The sequence below is a fragment of the Anabrus simplex genome, chromosome 4, assembly GCF_040414725.1.
Source record: "Anabrus simplex isolate iqAnaSimp1 chromosome 4, ASM4041472v1, whole genome shotgun sequence".
NCBI classification, from domain to species: Eukaryota; Metazoa; Arthropoda; class Insecta; order Orthoptera; family Tettigoniidae; genus Anabrus; species Anabrus simplex.
This window is the reverse complement of record NC_090268.1, coordinates 39,968,169-39,992,538: the sequence shown is the minus strand read 5'-3', so window position 1 is coordinate 39,992,538 and position 24,370 is coordinate 39,968,169. Positions and strand designations below refer to the sequence as shown.

General features: G+C 39.4%; 1 protein-coding gene across 1 annotated transcript in view; it reads right to left on the bottom strand.

Moving 5' to 3' along the window:
* The window catches only part of roq (roquin), a 255,087-nt gene that overhangs the window by 101,935 nt on the left and 128,782 nt on the right, over window positions 1-24,370 (bottom strand). Inside the window, exons 9-10 of the mRNA XM_067145048.2 lie at window positions 2,519-2,738; window positions 3-240 (exon numbers count right to left, since the gene is read on the bottom strand). Of these exons, the coding sequence (XP_067001149.1) occupies window positions 3-240; window positions 2,519-2,738 (458 nt within the window). The remainder of the gene's footprint in view (window positions 1-2; window positions 241-2,518; window positions 2,739-24,370) is intronic.

Below are 24,370 nucleotides of genomic sequence, written 5' to 3'. Positions count from 1 at the left end.
ACCTTAGTAGCAGCACTTCCAGCAGAAGTTGACAATACCCACTGAGACTGTACTGTTGAGTTTCCTCCAAGAGAAGACTTAATCCCATGTTGATTAATCTCCCAATTAGAACGATTAATAGTACGGGCTGGTTCTATAGGGTGATGCTCAGATGCAGGTGCTGGAGATCCATAGTCAGGCTGTGGAGGGTTTGTAAACATTTGCCCACCAGAACTTATCATCATGCTATGAGGAGCAGCACTGAAGAGGAAAGGAAATATTGATAAAATCAGGAACAGAGTAAAAACTAATTGGTATACAAAGAAAAAAGCGTTAGCTAATATGTACCAGTCTGTGTGACAACAACTGTTTTAACACTTGGCTACTTGTTATACAGGATGTTTGAGAGATAAGTATAAATAATTTTTCTGCTGCTTATTCCTAAGGCCAGAATATACATGATGTTGAAATATCCTATTTCAAACAAAAAAAAGAAAAGAAACTTTTATGTTTGTAGCTCAGGTAGTATTTAATGATGAATAACTTAGGGCTTGGCTGACATAAAGTACAATTTTTCCCAGTGTGAAAACATTCTCTTCTTGTGTGTAGAACACTTTCAGACAACTTACACATGCGTATGTCCTGAAGCCTCAGTGATGTGATGTGTACAGCTCCAATTTAAAAACTTTTTTTTTTTGCTAGTTGCTTTACGTTGCACCAACGCAGATAGGTCTTATGGCGATAATGGGATAGGAAAGGGCTACGACTGGGACGGAAGCGGCTGTGGCCTTAATTAAGGTACAGCCCCAGCATTTGCCTGGTGTGAAAATGGGAAACCAATGAAAAACCATCTTCAGGGCTGCCAACAGTGGGGTTCAAACGCACTACCTCCTGGATGCAAGCTCATAGCTGCGCGCCCCTAACCGCATGGCCAACTTGCCCGGTGAAAGTAAATCATTCCACTATTCCTGCTGTTTGATGATACTATGAAGCTACTCTGCCTAGAGATTGTAAATAGGGAAAACATTCTACTGTCTGTACGTAATGCCGTCCTGTACATGACCAAGGCAGTGAAAAGACGAACTATTTTACCACAAAATGGTCCATATTACATGTCTCGGGCATGGTTTGCATAAAGTGAAAGAAGAGGTTCGAATCAGTTACCGTGACATAGACAGGTTAACTTCTAAGAAAAAAATGCTCCTGATAGCTCCACTTCAAGTACAGAAGATGAAAGAAACAGGCCCTGCTCTACCTCTTCCTCCTCAACCTCACTGGTTGACATGGCTCGATGCTACTTGATATTATTGCAGAAATTATGATTTCTTTGAGGAAGTAATTTAAGAGTTTGATCCTTCTTAATTGCCATGCATTAAAACTGTGCAAGATTTGATTTCTTCTAAGATCCTGGTCAAAAACTTGTCACATACAATGTCAAACTTTGGCAGAATAATCAACATAAATTGCTTGTCTTGAAACTGCAGGACTTCCACTTCATTATGCACTAGAAATTAGAAAATAAACTGAGGAAGATCTCAAGCGAGCAAAGGTGTGGCCGATGCAATTAGTGCAAACCTGGAAAGGATGTCGTTTTCTAATGTAAGTTATTCTATGCTTGGTAAGCTAAGTGACATTCTTTGTGAACATGAAGCAAAATTTGAGGATTGTGAACCAGAAGACAAATATATCTAGTGACAATAGATGAGAGCTGAACAGGTTGAACTTTTTGCAAACCTAACAAAAGTAAAGGGTAAAATAGACAGACAAAATGCATCAAGTCCACTGATCACACAAAAAAACAGAAAGGAAGCAATGTGGATTTTCAAGTTTTTGTGATATGCGGTACTTTAATTTTATGTTATTTCATGATTTGATTCTTTTGCATTCAACATATATGTGGAATGAAGGGGTTAGTTATCAATGTCATACGTAAATTAAAATTACTTTGCATTATTGTGTTACACAAAATAATCTTGTATCTACCTATAAGATATGTGTAACAGTGCTCTGTTTAGCAAGTTTCCTTATACTACATGCTGCATTTGCGACATGACATTATTGACTGACTGTGATTTATTTATTCACATAAAGGTATTACAGTAAATATAGGGGTATACTGTGGTACCATGAAGTTCTAAGAAAATACAAAGTAGTAGTAGTTTGGAGTTTCAAAACTACAGAAGAGGACAGAGTATTTACAGAGAAACAAACAGGAAAGAGACTACAAGGAAAGCCTCGAAAAAGGTGGATGGATACAGTGAAGGAGAGTATGAAGAAAAGAAGAAGCAGGAAACTAGTGGAGAAAGAAGTAATAATGGAGGTCCTTGATTGGTCCCTGACCCACGTGAGAACTGGAAATGGGAACTAGAGAAGAAGAAAAAGGTATAACAAAACAAATGTTTTATTGAAAATTTCAATAAGGTCATGGAGATTTTATAAATTTAAAGTTTTATTGTAAAATATTTAACACTGCTAGGTGAATCAAATATCTACAGCTAATAACAGATGAGTGAAAGAATGATAATGAAATTATATTTACCTGTATATGTCCGGGGTAAATGTTCCTGGAGTGGAAGCAAATATCTGCTGTTGTGAAGGCTGATATACCGAGTTATTCTGATTTCCTCCAGATGAATACGAATTATTGTATGAATTATATTCATAACCCACTCTCTGAACAGGTACCCCAATAGGAGGTCGGACAACGGCTGTAGGAACAGGAGGTGGAACTTGCAAAGAGCGAGTAGTGGCCATGTAACCTGAAAGAAGAGGTCAATTCCATTTAGGATACTCTTGATCATGATTTCTATACAGTGGAACCTCAATTATCCATTCCTGGAAAAGTTTTCTTGAATTTTTAGTTCAAATTATGTGGTCCAACGAACACACTAATTGAATCATGTTTTAAAAATAGCACATAAACATTTCCTCAAAGAAATTATTTCCAGCATCAACCGGCTAGAAATTTCAGTCCCATCAACATAAAATTCTTGAAGTATTTTTCAAGATGGACAGAAAGAAATATGCATTTGACAACTTTTGAAAATTGATACTTGCACTCAAAACCATATTCTCGAATTAAAAAAAACAAAAAAAACAAACACCAATAACCTTTAAAAGTTGACAAGGCATAATGGTAATATATGTGGTACAAGACTGACAAAAACTTACTACATATACAGGTGATCAAATAAAATTTTAAAAAATGATAGGATGGCAATGTCATGCTAATGGACCTTTGCATTACCATTCCATCATTGCCGTAATTAGAACAAGTACCAGAAAAGCAATCAGCAGTGAATTTGCTTAAAGGTTCATCTTCACATCCTATTCACCTGGTTTTGTTTAGGGAAACCATAAAGTAGAGTGGCCGCACACGTTGGAAGGAGACAGCACATTCCGACAGTTCTACTTGAAGACAGAACGAGTATTACCAAATGTCCATACTTGTAAAAAATCCATATTTTGTCCAGGATTAGATGTTCATTTTTGAAAGACTATTTACAATTTAATCACCAAACAGGCTTTTGGCTCTTCTATCGGGGCACTATATACTGGGCTATCAAACAGGATTAGAGTCTTGAGAGTTTGCAATATGCTTGGAAGATTTCTCATGTCTCAAGACTTGAGATATTCTTGCTGCTGTGGCTGGTCATGGTTCACTTCCGATTAAGTGGGACAAGGTCCTCAGAAAATGTAGTTTTTCTGCACTTTTACTCATTTTGATGTGTTACCTAAGGTGAACCTTTTAAAGTTGTAACATTTTGCCATGATGCACTCAATCTTCCGGCATCATCAGCCATTATACACAATTGTGTTCTCGTGACCGGAACAAATGCTGCACCTTACATACAAAAAGCCAAGGGAGGTCTTGGGATCTTCACATATTGGACTGAATGTATTTTTTTGCTAGTTGCTTTACGTCGCACCAACACAGATAGGTCTTATGGCGATGATGGGACAGGAAAGGCCTAGGAATGGGAAGGAAGCGGCTGGCCTTAATTAAGTTACAGCCTCAGCATTTGCCTGATGTGAAAATGGGAAACCATGGAAAACCATCTTCACGGCTGCCAACAGTGGGATTCAAACCCACTATCTCCCGGATGTGAGCTCACAGCTGTGCGCTCCTAACCGCACGGCCAACTTGCCTGGTGGACTGAATGCAAGATGGGGATTTTTACGATTACATTTTTTACGTTAAGATGTCCTTATATAAATTCAGCTGTTTCATGAGCAGCCTAACACTGAAAAAGTTCATATCATTTTTCCACCCGTAGCATAGTGGCTTGTGCAGCATGTTTCACCGCGCTACGTACCCAGGCACAAGGTCAAAAATAAACTGAAATTTCTTGAGTTTTTATGATTTAATAAAAATGTAATTTTTGATCTGATTTTTGATATGCTCTATTGGTGGAAAAATATCTAATTCCCTCCATGGGAACTTGGAATTTCCAAACTTATCCATAATAAGCTTTGAAAAACTTCTTAAATATTAAAATGTTTCTATATTACATCTTATTGAAAATAATAATTAAGTTTCAACCTTTAAAACCTTATTCCAATATTTAAAATACAATGTCAATACATTTACAATCTGTTGAATTGCTTAATGATTTCTAATTAGTCATTGTACACACATTCAAACATTTTGTTACAACTGGCGTAACTTTTCACATATTGTACTGCATGGAATTGGAATCTTAACACACTCTCAAAATAGCTGAGGTTAGGCTTAAATATTATACTATTTGCCCATAAAAGTGACAAAACTGACGTGCACTGTTGATTACAGGTTATGAATTTTGTCCTACATTAAATATTTAACTAAATTTGTCAAATTCACAAATTGCTTGTAGTCGACCCACCTTGTTTTAGTTCTACCTCTCACACTCATTTCCTCGAACTTCAACACCATAATTTGTTTTGGCATTCTTTTCTCCTCCATCCTCTTTACAAGTCCAAACCACCTTAGTTTTACTCCTATCAATTCTCCCATTTAGGTTTTCCATTCCAACCTCCTTTCTCACACCTTCGTTTCTCAATCTGTCTTTCCTTGTCTTTCCTATCATATATTTTTAGGTATTTCATTTCGCTGGCTTGAATTCTACTCTCTTCCCTACTTTTCACTATCCAGATCTCAGCCGCGTAACTCAATACGGGTGCATAATACATTTTGTACAGTATCTCTTTACACTTCCTTGGTACTTCTAGACAAGGTTTCTTACACTCTGGTAGAATGCACTGACCTGTTGTAACCTCTTGCAGATCTCCATGTTCAGCCTTGTATTCTGCACTAATTCACTCCCTAGATATTTGAAACTGTCAACAAAATCCTTGTCTTTCTCTTCTTGATATCACCAGGGTCTTGCTTTTCTCTGCACTGAATTTCATACCACACTTTTCAATTTTCTTATTCAGTGCTTCAAGTTGTTCATGTACTTCTCTGCTGTTCCATCCCCAGACCACAATATCATCTGCATATATTAATAAATTCATCTCCCTATTCCCACATGCTTCTTTTGTCTCCTTTACAATTTCGACCATAACCATTACAAATAAAAGAGGTGACAGCATACTCTTCTCTTAGTCCAGTTTCATTTCTTTCCAACTGAAGGCTGTATACTGCTGATGCAGTGGTTGTACATTGCTTGCAACAACACCTCTACAGTTTGTGTATCCAGTCTCTTTTTGACCATGGTTTCTCAAACCTTCTTGCTGGGAATACTATTGTATGCCTTTGTTAGATCTGTGAATGTCATAACCAGATATTTTTCATATTCCCAATTCTTTTCCATTAATTGCCTCATGGTAAAGATAGGGTCCCCTGTAGATGATCATCTACTTCTAAAGACATATTGTTCCTTTTGTACTTCTCTTCCTGCCTTTCTTCTCATTCTCCTCTCTAATATTCTTTCCAGTACTTTTGCCACTTGTGATAAAAGTGTGATTCATCTATAATTATCACACATATTTTTGTCCCCCATTCTTTTTTTTTTTTCCAGGCATTCAAGAAACAGGCCAGCAAAGACATCTACAAGCTTAAAGGGGAGTTGAAGGCTCTGGAAGATCAGCTCCAGAAACAAGATGACATGTTGGACGAGACCAAACAGTACAGTAACCGGAACTGCCTTTTATTGCATGGTGTTCAAGAACAGCTGTCTGAGGACGACTACATTAACATGCTGGGCACACTGAAAAATAAAATTTCAGCAGAACTTTCAATTCCTGATGTGGATCACTGCCACAGGCTAGGCCGCAGTAATCGAACGTCTGCTGAAGTGGTCTCACAGGGAAATCGACCTATCATTATTAAGTTCCTTCGATACTGTGATTGTGATTGAATGTGGCACGCGAAGTGAGCTTTGAAGGGCAGTGGGCTCATGCTAATAGAGTCCCTCAGAAGTGTGAGAAAACATATCCTTAATCAGGCAAGGGATTTATGGGGACTGCAGAAATGCTAGACTCAAGATGGACGCATTTGTGTTTGAAGAGAAGATGGAACTAAATCTCAAATATCCACAATGGCACAGTTAACCCTCTTAGTGCCAGGCCCGGGTGCTCACGGTATGCCAAGAGTGCCAGACAGATTTAGAGGATTTTGCAGGTTCTCACTCTCTGGGCTATATAGTTCATAAATATTATGTCTAAGACTTGAAATTTTTAATAAATGTTAACAAGAAGACACTCTTGCTGCTGAACTAAATTACAACACTAAAATGCTGTTGGGTATTTTGAAAAAATAATTTCCAAACAATTTTAAAACACCAAAAATTAAAAATCAGAAACAAAAAAAGAAAAAATCAGAAAATTCAACTCAACGATAAATATTGATGCCATCTTTGAAATGTCCTATTTCATATGAACAAACATGTCAAGTTTCACATGTTTATCTTGAGTAGTTTACAAGTTATGCACAATGGTATCGTAATACACAATTGGCATGTTCAACATTGGGATCAAACCTGGCACATGGGTTGTAGTCAGGGTGACTAGATGGTGATAGATTATCATTGTTCACAAGAAGAAAGAATTTCAAGATCAATTGGAATCCGTTTCTTGGGAACATATTTCCAAACCATGGAACATAACGGAGGTTTTTGACCCAATAAGAAAATATGCTCAGCCTTCTAATTATACCCATTTCCAACAAAACAGCAATGAAAGCCTTAATTTCAATCAATGTAACTGGTCGCCACTGCTGTGCTCTGGCATCTGGTGACAAAACATGACTTCTCATATTTGTTTGTCTCTTTAGTTATGAGGTTCCATAATTGAGCCGAGAAAAATAAAACAAAAATACGCTATAGGTTTTGCATCTGACGAAGGCGTGTGTCTCGGGCCAGGAGTATCATAATAATGAGGTGAGGGTTGGTAGTTTGCATCTTGACCTATCTGAATTTCACGGAAAACACAAAATTGTTGCTGTTGGATATTGTTACAGCCGTCATTATCATCAGTGCTGTCACTCAGACGGTCATTACCACTTACACTGTTTACAGTCAGACAATGAGCATGTGGTCGATTGTTTACAGAAAAATCGCTGTTATCACTCCCAATGACACTTTCACTTTCCCCTTCCTCACTTGTTGGAGGAATGAATTCCTCATCCGAGTTATCATCCTCTTCTTCACTTAAATTAATAAGATATACACCCAGTTCGTCATCGTTAACAAAGTACCTTCTCCTGCTAGTCGCCATTTTACTCACACGGCATGGAGTTCATACGTCGTCGTTGAACACGGACTTAAGAAATTCAATGCATGATAACGAATGAACTTATGCACTATCTAGTGGAGTAGTTAAAATCTAATGACCATTCTCTATGGACTCGACACATAAGATGTTGCCATCTGACTGCCCAAGTTGTACTAACTTGTATAGAATAGTACGCTATCCAAACAACGAAATATCGTAGTTGGCACTTTACGTGTATATATGAAACAACAATATATCAGTGCCTCGCTCTATGGGTTAAAAAACATTGCAGGGAGTAGGATGAACTCGTGAACTTTGAGAAAGAAATTATGTGTGTAGTAATTAGTTTATATTTGTGTGTGTGTAAGTTTGTGCTTGTGAAAGTCAGCGGATCTACTCACCAGGTTGCTTGGGTAAGCTTATTTTACATCTTACTTAATTTTTGTTTTCATACTGTTTAGTTTCATATGTTTGTTGACCAGTACAACGGTAATACCACTGACCTGCATTACTCTCCACAGTCTTCACCCTCCCCTTCTCTTTCGTCCCTACCACCTTCAACAGGACTTGTGTTGCAAAAGCAACTCAGTTGCCACCTAAATGGTCAGTCATTATTAGCTCATATGGAAGAGGTTCAGGCTATTTTTTAAGTAAACAATGTACATATTATTGGAATCAGTAAAAGCTGGATGTATACAGACATGCCATCATCAGCAGCTAACCTTGACGGATACTCCATATTATGGCATGACTCTATTGACAAAATAGGTGGTGGATTTCTACTTTATTACAGAAATGACCTAAAATGTAAGATAATTTCTACTTCTGACCCACGACTTAAACTGCGACTGGAATTTATGTTTATAGAATTACATTGCCATAAAAGGGTACTAATAGGGATTATATACAAGCCGCCTAAAATAAAACACACTGATGATTTTGAAGAGGCATTACAAATCTTATCTCGGCATACGATGACATTATAATCATGGGCGACTTTAACACTGACCTTTTGAAGCAGACTAGTGACGCGAACAATCTACTGAATTTATTTCTCGCTAAAAACATGACAATTTTACCCCTCAACGCTACTAATCACGTTCATTACTCTGACCACACAAGTCATACCTTAATTGATCTTCTAGTGCAAATCAACCTCAAAAAGTAATTAAGCACGGACAGATCCCTGTTCCTGGTATCTCTTCATATGACCTATCATACGTGTGTTATTCTACACGAATACCTAAGTACAAACCACGCTACATTACAATACAAGACTTACGGCATATGGACCGGAATAAACTATGCCATGATGCATATAACTTGCCTTTGGACAGTATACGTAATTTTCAGAACATTAACTCGAAAGCAAACAAATTCAATTCACTGGTACTGCAAATATTTGACAAGCATGCACCAAAGAAACAGGCAAGAATCAACCGCCATTCTTCCGCGTGGCTAACGGCCGAGATAAGATCTCCTATGGCCACTCGTGATAAACTATACAGACAATACAGACAGACGCATGACACAGATGATTTTGAGCGGTACAAGATTCTGAGAAACTGAACCAAGCAGTAAATTAGGAATTCTAAATATAAATACACTGACTGACAGAGCAAATGCAACACCAAGAAGGAGTGGTTCGAAAGGGATGAAAGTTGGGGAAAAACAGAGACGGCACGGACGAATAATTGATGTTTATTTCAAACCGATATGCAGGTTACCACAATGCGCACGGCATCGACTCAGTAGGATGTAGGACCACCGCGAGCGGCGGTGCACGCAGAAACACGTCGAGGTACTGAGTCAATAAGAGTGCGGATGGTGTCCTGAGGGATGGTTCTCCATTCTCTGTCAACCATTTGCCACAGTTGGTCGTCCGTACGAGGCTGGGGCAGAGTTTGCAAACGGCGTCCAATGAGATCCCACACGTGTTCGATTGGTGAGAGATCCGGAGAGTACGCTGGCCACGGAAGCATCTGTACACCTCGTAGAGCCTGTTGGGAGATGAGAGCAGTGTGTGGGCGGGCATTATCCTGCTGAAACAGAGCACTGGGCAGCCCCTGAAGGTACGGGAGTGCCACCGGCCGCAGCACATGCTGCACGTAGCGGTGGGCATTTAACATGCCTTGAATACGCACTAGAGGTGACGTGGAATCATACGCAATAGCGCCCCAAACCATGATGCCGCGTTGTCTAGCGGTAGGGCGCTCCACAGTTACTGCCGGATTTGACCTTTCTCCACGCCGACGCCACACTCGTCTGCGGTGACTATCACTGACAAAATAGAAGCGTGACTCATCGGAGAACACGACGTTCCGCCATTCCCTCATCCAAGTCGCTCTAGCCCGGCACCATGCCAGGCGTGCACATCTATGCTGTGGAGTCAATGGTAGTCTTCTGAGCGGACGCCGGAAGTGCAGGCCTCCTTCAACCAATCGACGGGAAATTGTTCTGGTCAATATTGGAACAGCCAGGGTGTCTTGCACATGCTGAAGAATGGCGGTTGACGTGGCGTGCGGGGCTGCCACAGCTTGGCGGCGGATGCGCCGATCCTCGCGTACTGACGTCACTCGGGCTGCGCCTGGACCCCTCGCACGTGCCACATGTCCCTGCGCCAACCATCTTCGCCACAGGCGCTGCACCGTGGACACATCCCTATGGGTATCGGCTGTGATTTGACGAAGCGACCAACCTGCCCTTCTCAGCCCGATCACCATACCCCTCGTAAAGTCGTCTGTCTGCTGGAAATGCCTCCGTTGACGGCGGCCTGGCATTCTTAGCTATACACGTGTCCTGTGGCACACGACAACACGTTCTACAATGACTGTCGGCTGAGAAATCATGGTACGAAGTGGGCCATTCGCCAATGCCATGTCCCATTTATCGTTCGCTACGTGCGCAGCACAGCGGCGCATTTCACATCATGAGCATACCTCAGTGACGTCAGTCTACCCTGCAATTGGCATAAAGTTCTGACCACTCCTTCTTGGTGTTGCATTTGCTCTGTCAGTCAGTGTGTTTCAGGAAAAGATGAATAATAACAGCCCGAGACAAAAATAAATTAAATTATGCACGTTAGGTATAGGTAAAGCCGTAGAGCAACATGTACCAAGCACATCGCTAGAGGTTTTAAATGATCATTTTGCACGGCTAAGAATAGCCTCTACCTCCTTCCCTAAAAATTAACTACCCTTGTTACAACAGCAGTCTGTGTATGAGCAATTTTCTTTTAGAAATGTCAGCTCGAATGAAGTTAAAGGTGTGATATACTCTATTACATCTAATGCCACAGGTAATGATGACATTCCTATAACGCTTATAAAGGATATCTTAGGAGCTGCTCTGCCAATACTAACTCATACATTTAACTACTGCTTGACAAACTGAGTTTTCCCAGATGTTTGGAAAGATGCACTAATTAGACCCATCCCGAAGAGCTCCAAGTTAGATTCTCCTCCAGATTATCATCCTGTATTCATCTTACCACCCTTACCCAAGGTGCTTGAACGTCTAGTTCATACACAAGTTACTAAATACCTTACGAAGCATTTCCTCCTTAATCCCTTTCAATCCGGCTTCAGGAAAGGGCACTGCGACAGCTTTACTATGAGTGAGAGATGATATCAGACGTGCAATGGACCAATGGGATGTGACTGTACTGACATTATTAGATCTCGGTAGTGCCTTCGACACTGTCAATCCCCAATTACTAAATTTTAATAGTGTATCACTTTGTTACTTTTCACCTTACCTTGAAAATCATCGGCAATGTGTGAGAGTTGGAAATTTGAGTTCAGATTGGCAAAGTAAAACCCTCGGTGACCCTCAGGGGTCAGTTCTTGGACCACTGTTATTTATCATCCAAATTAATTATATATCAAAAGCTCTTAAATTCTGCAAACTGTAAATATATGCGGATGATGTACAGACTTACTATCATTCAAAACCAAGTGATACTGATACTGCAATTACTAAAACAATTTCTGACCTGACATCTTAGCGACTATGCAAATAAAAACACCCAAATAAGACTCAAGTTATTATTATCGGTACCAGTAAAAATTAACATAGTAGAGTTCGGCAGTGGTGCTCTGGAGAAACAGTTGACGCAATCATAGGAAAATAAAAGTTTAAAAATATTTACATTGTAACAATTAAGGGAGAAAAGGTGTAGTGTTCGGCATCAATGTTTGTAACCAAAAATTAATGTCAAAGGTTGGTATCTATACAGTATTTACATTGTTCAATTGAACAGTTGAGATAAAGTTTTAAAAATATGTTAATATGTTAATTTTAGGCATTGGTGCTGACTTTTCACCTATAGGAAACCTATATGTTCAACCATCACTTTTGTACAACTATTTCCCATACTTAATTTTTGTACTTGTATTAATAATATGTATTAATTTGTACATGTCAACTACTAACCAGTTACCTGATTTTTTACCTTGAGGTGATATTTTGACTGATGATGCCCTCAATAAAGGGCGAATCATGTCTCAAGTGGAATCAATAATAAATTCGTAATTTATAAAATTTACATGTATTGAATAGGTGGAAATAACAAACCTTTTAGCATCCTACATACTGGATACTGGCCGCACTTAAGCGACTGCAGCTATCGAGCTCGGTCAAACCTCAACTAGTTTCTCTCCTGCGTCATTCCTTTCCCCATATACATATAGTCCAATTACTTCCTTTCCTGGTCTTTGTTTCCCACCTGTGCATTTACATCTCCCATTATAATCACTTCCACATCACTTATCTCCTTTTCTAGTTTCACCAGAACTCTTCAATATCCTTCTCTTTGTTCCCTGTCTGTGGTGCATATACCTGTATGAAGTCCTTCATTTCATTTCTCCTTCTCAGTATAATTCTGATTATCCTGTTGCTCATGTACTCTACCATATCTATATACTCCTCCAGCTGTTTTGAAATGATCAGGCCCACTCCATCCTTTTGCATCTCATCCACCACTCCAGTATAACGTTTATCCTTTCCTCATTCTCTTCTTTCCTCTCCCCTTGAATTTAACTTTGCTCAACTTCATCATTTCTATACGCTCTTTCTCCATAAAATCCAGCACTTATTCTACCTTTTCTGTCAAGGTCATAGGGTTGATTTTGCCCACCTTTGTCTCCCATTTTTCACAGTTCCCCCAGCCACTCCCAGAGACATTTCATACCTGATGCCATGTGTAACTTAAAGGCTGCTCCTCAGGAGTATCACTGCTTCACTGAAGTACAGACATTGCTGACACGAGAAAGTTCTTCTGTTTTATCTGGCAGTGTGATTGGAGTCCTCTTCCACCATCTTACACTGTTGATCATGTTCTGCTTTCTGGTGAATTTATGTGTCATTTCCTGTACAAAGCTTCACCTGGCTTCCAAAGGGACGACTCCTCCACCTGTAGCTGGCGGTCCCCTCTTTGGGTGTCAAGTTTGGTAATGGACACTTGACCCCTGGACAGACAGTTGCAGGTAGTATCATCTACTGTTGCATACAGTAGCAGGATGATCCTGACCTGACCGGTACAAGACTTACTGTACAAAAACGCACTACGTATACTGGGGCAAATAACAAGGAATGATTTAAAAAAAAAAAGGATTTCACTATCATGTTGTGTGCTTTTTTCTTCTTTTTCTTCTTGTCCTCCTGTTCTTTCAATTTATGTGTACTTTGGACAGCAGGAAACAACTGGTTTACTGGTTCATCATCTCTTCTCCTCACATAATTTTTTGCACCCTTGACAATTGTATTTTATTTAATTAGATTAGGGAACTAAAATAAAAACACTTTTGATCCATGTTGCTTGGCTTGGCATTATTTAGTAGTATATTTTTCGATGAACTTGGCTGATCAAAGTTACTGACCTGAAAGAAGTTTTCACTAGAGAGTGAGGTAGACCGCAGTCAAAAAGAATTTAAAGTATCAAGATTTTAACTGTGTAATTTATGTAGCAGTTTTTGTAAGATTATAATTATGGCACATGAATTTCATACTGTGGTGTTTTGCCAACTTTTTTATGATTTTAATTTGTTCCCAGATTTTCCGTTTTCCTGCACTGTACTTTTTTCGTGGTCCCTCCAAAGAATGGAGAATCACGGTTCCACTGTACCTGAAAAGAAAGTCTCATACTAAGAATGATTATAATACTGAAACTACTACAGGAAGTCTAGCTCTTAACTTTTACACACTGGATGGAATGAGGTAATATCCTGGTTATTATGTACAGAATTAAAGTATGCTTGCTCTTCTCCAAATAAGGTACAGATAGCTTTGCTGCTCTAATGAAGAATGAAAATGCAGTGTGACAAAGAATTTACTAATTATTTTTATATACAATTCTACTAGAGAAATTAATTTTAAAACCTACCAAATAACATTACACAGTTACTTATAATTTCAGGAATTCTAAATCTATTACTGGTTTAACGTAGTTGAAAATATTAGCTTCATCTTAGTTCATCTTGTGATTTCCAGAGACCCATTTTAAAAGACTGCAAAATAATGTAAATACTCGTCCTCATTTAAGGACACTTCATCACATGGGAGCAAACAATAGAGAGAATAAATTGCAGCTACTGAACTAGGACGTACATTGTTATCAATCTCTTACAATATCCATGTATTTTTCAGCCCTCAATGCAGAAGATATACTAAATCTGATAAAGGAAGGTGATTCTGAAGCTGAGGATTTGGACACTGAAGAAAAATAACTTAACACTGAAAGTGTCAGCTATATTTTCTGTAGTGCCAGCACATGAAACTGCAATTTGTAGCCTGTGGATTAAATGCGAACAGTTACCAAGCATGTTATCAGAAATGTGTTACATATATGAATGTTAAGAGCAGATTCCGCAGTGTAATTATGTGCGGAATATAACTTTATTCAAGAAATGGACAGACACTGATAATTGAAAATAAAATAAAATTTAAATAAATTCAAAATTGTCAGAAAAATACATATCTAAGTTGAAAGAAAATCAACAGGATTTGATGAAGTCAGTGCAGATATGATCAAAGCAACTGGTGCAATAGGAATACAGTGGCTTCATAGAGTAATTAATGCAATATGGAAGGATAGGAAAGTCCCAGATGATTGGAAAAAGGGAATAATAATACCTCTCTTCAAAAAAGGAAGCCGGAAGAAATGTAGCAATTATAGAGGGATCAATTTATTGTCTCATGGTTTGAAAATATTTGAGAAAATACTTGAAAAAAGGCTAAGGAAAATAATAGAACCACAACTACAGGAAGAACAATATGGATTCAGAAAACAACGATCAACTACCGATCTCATATTTGCACTTAGAATACTGTTAGAAAAGCATTGGGAGAAGGGCAAAGACTTAACACTAGTGTTTTTGTATCTCGAAAAAGCATTTGATAGTGTTCCAAGGAAGACTATATGGGAATGCTTAAGAAAGAAAAATGTACCCAAAGGTCTTATCCAGAAAGTTAAAATGCTTTACGAAGACTGCTGCAGTTGTGTACAGATAGGAAACGGTAATTCTGATTGGTTCCAAACCACTAAAGGAGTGCAACAAGGCAGTACCCCTTCACCCTTACTTTTTATCACTGTCATGGATGAAGTCATGAAAGAAATTAAGCAGAAGAACAATATGGACATCAATGCATTTGCAGATGATGTAGTAATTTGGGGAAATACAGAGAAGGAAGTCCAAGAGAGGCTGAACACCTGGAATGAACATTTGAAAGCACACGGATTAACAATAAATAAATCCAAAACTGTTACTATGTCTGTCAACAGGCAGAAGAAGAAAGGAAAAATAATGCTGGAAGGTACACAGCTGGAAACAGTAGACCAATATAAATATCTTGGGTGCATCATTTCAAGTGATAACAGAATACAGCATGAGATTAACAACCGCATTCAAAAATCAGCTCAGTTTTACCATCAAGTTCGGAACCTCCTCTGGAACGAGCAAGTTCCCTTCAGATCAAAGCAGATTCTATTCCAATCATACTTCACCCCCATACTAACATATGGCCTAGAAACCTGCACAACAACCCAACAAGTGGATAGCAAACTACAAGCCGCAGAAATGAAGTTCCTACATACTATGGTACAGAAGACAAAAAGGGACAGGGTAAGGAATGAAAGAATAAGGGAGGAAGCTGGTGTATACCCATCCCTGAATGAAAAAGTGACAAGGGCCCGTTTGAAATGGTTTGGCCACGTCAAACGATTGGACGATGGAAGGACAGCAAAACAATGGCTACACACAGTCGTGGCCGGAAAAAGACCGGTAGGAAGACCTAGGAAGAGATGGCTGGACCAAGTGAAAGAGGACATAGGAACAAGAGGTGTCAGCTGGGATGTCGTCTTGAGAGAAGAGTGGTACATGGACAGACAGAAGTGGAGAGTGCTCGTAAACCACACCCGGGCAACTGGAGTGGAAAACTGATGAAGATGACATGATTTCAGTCGCCAGTAAAAGTTTGGTTCCAATATTTGCAAATTAAGGATCACAACAGAAAATAATAAGAGTGAACATGTAAAGCAGGAAGTTAAGTTAGGTAAAGTTACTAGCATTTTCACAACTTCTGAGTAGATTTTTCTTCTTCCTCATCTTCCTCAGCAAGTTTCTTTCTTTTTCTTCAGTCCTCTAGGTCTGTAATAGTTTTCTAGTTGTCCCCAGCATATTTCATGGATGCCAACACTGCATCTGGGACACCAGTGAGACCGTTTTCCTCACTTCATGGTGTGTCCACACACTGCACGCCTCCTTTCCTGATGCTTTGGTAGCTTAGCATAATAATGCTTGCTATTAAGTAGAGGTAATGTTGAACTCCGCCACTGTCCGGTCCCAAGTCCGGAATGAGAAAGGAGGAGGGTTTGCTGGTCTGGCACCCAGCTGTAAAACTGCCAACGCCGAGTGTTGGGCGGCGGGAAATAACCTGACTCCCTAAGGGGGCCAACGACTTCGGGCGAATGAGCCCCTTTGGGTGGGGTGATGGTCCCCACAGTGGAGGAAATGCCACTGGAATCCATTAAGCAGCGTCTGTTCTCCAGGTTAGGGGCGGCTGCACAAGGCGTCTGTACTCCAGAGGAGCGGCCTCATTATCACCTCACTGGATCACATCCAGAGTTGTAATTCGGGACCTAGTTCCACACAGGTGACACCTTGACAGTCAACCATGGAAGGTCTTTTAAGGAATACTCCACCGTCTGAACCAAGAGTTCAGAGAAGGCAGCATTCGGATACGGTGGGCTGCCACCTGAAAGATATACCGTGAAGTTGGAGGCACGGAAATACCCCAGTACCACATACACGAACGAGACAAAATCAAGAATCAAACCAAAGCAGATAACATATTTCTCTACACACAATATAAACTCACTTATGCAAACCGGTAAACTAAAAGTGATCACCGACATAATGAACCAACACAAAATTCTTATCATGGGATTACAGGAAATTAGAAACACTGACCAGGATGCCTTGGAATCTCAAGGGTACAGACTTTATAAAGGTATACCCGGGAAGAGAGTGATGAAGAATGTCCCACAATTTGGAACAGGATTTTTGGTCAGCCTTAAAATAATAAACTCAGTTCAAGAATTCAGATCACAGTCTCCACGACTCTCAACGCTCACCTTAAAGGCACCTAATAAAATCTATACTATAATAAATGCCCATGCTCCCACTAATGATAAAAACAACTCTTCAAAAGACCAGGAAGAAACAGGAGAATTTTGGGACCTATTGGACCAGACCATAGATAACATCCCCAAACACCATATAAAATTATTAATAGGCGACTTCAACGCTCAACTAGCCAGAGAAAGAAAATACCGTGACATCATCGGAAAATGGCCAGCACACAAGAAAACAAATAAAAATGGAGAGAGACTTGTTGACCTGTGTAGAAACCATAATTTAATCTCAAAATCTACATGTTTTAAGAGGAAACCTCAAAAACTTAAAACATTGGAAACACCCTGACTACACTAAAGGAGAATGGCAACTGGATCACGTCTACATGGACAAATACCACCACAAAGAGATCTATAACGTCAAAGTCCTCCGAGGAATAGACACAGGTTCAGATCACTATGTAGTTAAAATTAAAATTAAACTCACTCCCCAGAGAAGGCAACAAAAGCAAGCCCTTAAAACTAAAAGAAAAATAGATCCTACCCAGCTAATAAACAACAAAAATTACCAGAAAGCAACTGAAAAAATAAAAATCACAGATAAACTTGAAGACTTAGTACACAACCTTAAAATAATTGCAGAAGACCTGGCTCCAATTAAACCACATAAAAAACACCAATGGTGGAACAGTGAATGTTTATTTATTTTTTATTTATTTATTCAGGATCAGCAACAGCATGAAACAGTGGAGAAAAGACATCAGGCATGGCTATTACATCAGTCCCAAAAAACAGAAATATCCTATCAAAAGCTAGTAAAACAGAGAAAAGAAACTACCCAAGTCTTAAGAAGAATAAAAAGACAACATCATAAGGACACCCTGCAGTTAATTGAAGAACAATTCAATAAAACTCAATCAAGGGACTACTACAAAACCTTCAGAAAGCAGCTCCAAAAATATGAACCCCCGACCCTACTGATGAAGGATGAAGATGGTAAGCTGGCCCATAACAATAAAGACAATGCAGAAATTCTGGCTAAACATTTCAACAAGCTTTTAAATTGTGAGGAACCTACAGAACTCCTTCATTTGGACACCAGCACCCCAATAAAAACATCACCAGAGAACATCAATCCCCCACAATAAAGGAAGTCTACCAAGCTCTGAATAAATTAAAAAACTACAAAGTGCCAGGAGAAGATCAGACCTTTGCGGAAATCTGGAAATATGCAGGAACATCAGCAAAAGTTGCCCTCCATCAACAACTTGTCTCTATCTGGATTATAGAAGAACTACCAGAACACTGGACAACAGCCGTCATTCATCCACTGCACAAAAAAGGAGATAAAACCGATCCTAATAACTACAGGGGAATCTCGCTCCTAGACATAACATACGAAATATTTTCAATAATCATCCTTAATAGGATAAGTTTACAACTTGAGAAAGAACTAGGAGAATATCAAGGAGGTTTCAGACCCTGGAGGAGCTGTCCTGATCAGATCATGAGTCTTAAGTTGATAATGGACTATAACAGGAGAAGAAACAGAGATATGGTGATAACATTTGTAGATTTCAAGAAAGCTTATGATTGCATCCATAGAGAATCTCTGTTTAAAATTTTAAGACACCTTGGACTACACCCCAAATTAATAAACATGATAAAATTGACTCTCACCAACACCAAATCAAAAGTGAAGTTTAGGGGTGAAACATCAGAGACATTTGAAATTAAAACTGCACTACGGCAGGGAGATGGGCTCTCACCACTATTATTTAAATGTGCTCTAGAAATGGGAATGGTTTAGGAAATGTCCCCCCAAAATAAAGATTGGCCAAAAAATCAAAACAAATTGCCTGGGTTTTGCTGACAATTTAGCATTACTAGCAGTGGACATGAAAGAAGCAAAAACCCAGATAATAGAACTTCAAAACATTGCAAATAAAATTGGCCTCAAAATATCATTTGAAAAAACAGAAATTATGCCGCAAAAACCAACACAGCTAAAAGAAGTCACCATAAATGGTAATAAAATCAAAATAGTAACTCAATTTAAATATCTTGGAAAAGTAATAACACATAACCTAAATGAAAAAATCTCAATCCAAATAAGAACAAATAGATTAGCTAAAGCACAAAAATTAATATGGGATATCTACAAAAAGAAATGTCTATCAATAAATACAAAAATAAAACACTACAACACAGTTATAAAACCGGAAGCTACATATACAGCAGAAACACTCTTTTACCTGAATAAACAATCAAAGATTGACAGACTTCAGAAAATTGAAAGGAGGATTGGAAGAACCTGCATCAACAAAAAATACCAGAAAGATGGACAGTAGCGGTTAATACCTAACAAAGTCGTGTACAAAGAGCTAGAACCCATTACAGATACTATGCATAAGAGATTTGGATTCTTTGGACATATGAGGATGCAGGATTCGAGACTTCTGAAACAACCAGTACAACACAATCTCGTCTCAAAAAATACCACAACAAGATGTAAATGGATCAGAGAAGTAAGAGAGGATCTGAAGGAAATAGGCCTTACAACAGAAGACACCACAAATTAGATAAAATTGAATACAAAACTCAAGAATACAAACCTCCACTTTACCCTTACACAAAACAAACCAACAACACGCACATTTTCAACTGAGGAAAGGGCACGAAGATCGGAGCGTTTGAAGAAGTACTGGGAGGACCGCAAAGCCCGAACAATCGCTTCAAAGAGACCTGAACGACGGACTGACTAAAGTGATCCTATGTGGTCATAGAAGAAGAAGAAGAAGAAGAAGAAGAAGAAGAAGAAGAAGAAGAAGAAGAAGAAGAAGAAGAAGAAGAAGAAGAGGTAATGATGGTGTGAGGGGAACAGCCACTGCAGGTTCTGAGCACACAGAGATTCAATTACTCCTATTATGTAATAGTGTCTTTCTAGTCGTCATCATCATAGTAAGTTATATATGCATTTAGGAGATCTATGTCCACAAGGTTTTGGAACACCTTCTGGTGGCATGTGTACCAGCAACATGATAAACCTTCTGGTCCTTCATATCAATCCCATCTATGTATTCATTATAACCAATGAAATGGATTGGTTTGGATATTTCCTCTCCATTTCTCATTTTCAGTGTAGCACTGTCTGCACGATATGCTTACTCAAGTTGAACACAGGGCTTCTGCATTTTTCTCTGAAAACATTGGTCATAACTTCTCAGTTTCTGAAAAAGTGTTTAACCAGCCTTAGGGTTAGAACCAGTGAGCTGAGCAGGTAGGTCCTTTGAGTTAATGTACTGTTACAGTCAACAAGACACAAGCCTTGTGTAATTCTTCAGCAAGGGGTATTTTGGTGCAAAAATTACTGGTGTAAAAGTGGTCATCTTTATTGAAAAGACTGCACTGTTCAACAATGTACATTACCACCCTATGTGCCATACCTTCTTCATTACCTGATGCAATGAATTTAGAACCACTATACAAGTCAGTGTATATGACAAAGCCCAATTTTCTTTCACATGATTCATACTTTTTCATGGAAAACTTAGCATGCCTTTTGTTTGGCATGTACTGTATTTAAGCAGTTCTGTTCTTCATTGCAATATGCGACATACAATGAAACTGATCTTTCTGGTACATACAGTTTCTTCCACAATATTTTCACAAAATTCAGCACAGGATGAACCTTGTGCTAGGGGTCACAACCAGGATCATCACTGGGGATTTTGGTATTTTTACCAATGAGATGAAGGACCCTATTTATAGGCTGTAATTGATTTCATGATATTGATTTTGAATTAAATAGTTGATAGGAAGAAAATCTGGTGACCCAATTCTTTTCTTTCATCGTTTTTAGGTTCAGTCCTATATTCAAAACAACAGCAAACCAGGTCTTACTTTTTCTTAGTTTTCAGATGTTAGAACTTCTTAAATTCTTGAATGTATGTCCAACCGTTATCCCGTTCCTCTACAGCAGGGCAATCCAGTCATTGCGTTCCAAGAGCGTGCCCGCGCTTGGGGAGCCTGAGCAGTCAGACTAGCGTTCCTTCCCCTAACACCACTATACTGTGGCAGCGAGGAGACCTGAGACAAGACGGACGATGTCCGGAGCGCGCTGACTAGATACGTATGTACAGTCGTGTAGCCAACGGCTTCTGTGGGATTTTTTCTTTTGCTTTACGTCGCACCGACACAGATAGGCCTTATTGCGACGATGGGACAGGAAAGGCCTAGGAGTGGAAAGGAAGCGGCCGTGGCCTTAATTAAGGTACAGCCCCAGCATTTGCCTGGTGTGAAAATGGGAAACCATGGAAAACCATTTTCAGGGCTGCCGATAGTGGGGTTCGAACCTACTATCTCCCGAATACTGAATAATAGCTGCACTTAAAGCGACTGCAGCTATCGAGCTCGGTTGTGGGATTGTTGACATCATATTGATAGTGCTGTTTTGCCATAACAAATATACCGCATATACAAATCGTTCATGTTTGTGGGTTACTGTAGTCACGTCCTAGTTTGTGAACCATGGGCAACGGCTGAGTAGCCTAGTAAGTGGTCCTGAGAGTCGGGATACCAGTTACTATGGAATGGGAGTGGGCATCTCGGACATATTCTGAGTCGCGACCCTCCTTGTGCTCAGGCAGCTAGGACTATACAATTCACCGGTGGTCCATAACCCGTTAGAGGAGAGATCCTCACTTGGACTATGTGCAAGAAAGGTAGCATCCTGCTTCATGAATTTACCGAGCTCAGAACATTTTAAGCAAGACTCGGACCTAAGGGAGTAATGGAGTCCAACTCCCATTTGACAAGCGAGGGACTCCTTGGAAACAACTTGGCGAACAAAATGGAATTCGATGGGGAGCTATCAATATTAACGGGGCGTATGGAAGAAAGAAGGTAGAACTGGCTGAGTCAGCAAAGAGGATGCATCTGGATGTGCTAGGAGTAAGTGATATTCGGGTAAGGGGAGATAATGAGGAAGAGATAGGAGATTATAAAGTGTATTTGATGGGTGTTAGAAAGGGAAGGGCAGAGTCTGGAGTAGGGCTCTTTATCAGGAATACCATTGCAAGCAACATAGTTTCGGTTAGGCACGTAAATGAGCGAATGATGTGGGTAGATTTGTCAGTTGGAGGAATTAGGACGTTGAGTGACATCGTGGTCAGGGTCAACAGCAAGGATAGAGTAGTGCTAATGGGCGATTTCAATACGAGAGTTGGGAATAGAACTGAAGGATACGAAAGGGTGATTGGTAAATGTGGGGAAGATATGGAAGCTAATGGGAATGGGAAGCGTTTGCTGGACTTCTGTGCTAGTATGGGTTTAGCTGTTATGAATACATTCTTCAAGCATAAAGCTATTCACCGCTACACATGGGAGGCTAGGGGTACCAGATCCATAATAGACTATATCTTATCAGACTTTGAATTCAGGAAATCTGTTAGGAATGTACAAGTTTTTTGCAGATTCTTCTATGATACAGACCACTATCTGATCTGTAGTGAACTAAGTATCTCTAGGCCTAGGGTAGAGAGAGTGAAATCTGTCTGCAAACGAATAAGGGTAGAAAATCTGCAGGATGAGGAAATTAGACAGAAGTACATAGATATGATTAGTGAGAAGTTTTGAACAGTAAACAGTAAGCAGGTTCAGGATATAGAAAGTGAATGGGTGGCATACAGGGATGCTGTAGTAGAAACAGCAAGGGAATGCTTAAGAACAACTGTGTGTAAAGATGAGAAAAAGAGAACATCTTGGTGGAATGATGAAGTGAGAGCAGCCTGTAAACGTAAAAATAAGGCTTATCAGAAATGGCTCCAAACAAGGGCCGAGGCAGACAGGGATTTGTACGTAGATGAAAGAAACGGAGAGAAACAAATAGTTGTTGAATCCAAAAAGAAGTCATGGGAAGTTTTTGGTAATAACCTGGAAAGGCTAGGTCAAGCAGCAGGGAAACCTTTCTGGACAGTAATAAAGAATCTTAGGAAGGGAGGGAAAAAGGAAATGAACAATGTTTTGAGTAATTCAGGTGAACTCATAATAGATCCCAGGAAATCACTGGAGAAGTGGAGGGAATATTTTGAACATCTTCTCAATGTAAAAGGAAATCATCCTGGCAGTGTTGCAAACAGCCAAGCTCATGGGGAGGAGGAAAATGATGTTGGTGAAATTATGCTTGAGGAAGTGGAAAGGATGGTAAATAAACTCCATTGTCATAAGGCAGGAGGAATAGATGAAATTAGACCTGAAATGGTGAAGTATAGTGGGAAGGCAGGGATGAAATTGCTTCATAGAGTAGTAAAATTAGCGTGGAGTATTGGTAAGGTACCTTCAGATTGGACAAAAGCAATAATTGCACCTATCTATAAGCAAGGGAACAGGTAGGATTGCAACAACTATCGAGGTATCTCATTGATTAGTATACCAGGCAAAGTATTCACTGGCATCTTGGAAGGGAGAGTGCGATCAATCGTTGAGAGGAAGTTGGATGAAAACCAGTGTGGTTTGAGACCACACAGAGGCGGTCGGGATCAGATTTTCAGTATGCGCCAGGTAATTGAAAAATGCTACAAGAGGAATAGGCAGTTGTGTTTATGTTTTGTAGATCTAGAGAAAGCATATGACAGGGTACTGATGGAAAAGATGTTCACTACACTGGGGGATTATGGAATTAAAGGTAGATTATTAAAATCAATCAAAGGCATTTATGTTGACAATTGGGCTTCAGTGAGAATTGATGGTAGAATGAGTTCTTGGTTCAGGGTACTTACAGGGGTTAGATAAGGCTGCAATCTTTCACCTTTGCTGTTCGTAGTTTAAATGGATCATCTGCTGAAAGGTATAAAATGGCAGGGAGAGATTCACTTAGGTGGAAATGTAGTAAGCAGTCTGGCCTATGCTGACGATTTGGTCTTAATGGCAGACTGTGCCGAAAGTCTGCAGTCTAATATCTTGGAACTTGAAAACAGGTGCAATGAGTATGGTATGAAAATTAGCCTCTTGAAGACTAAATTTTTGTCAGTAGGTAAGAAATTCAACAGAATTGAATGTCAGATT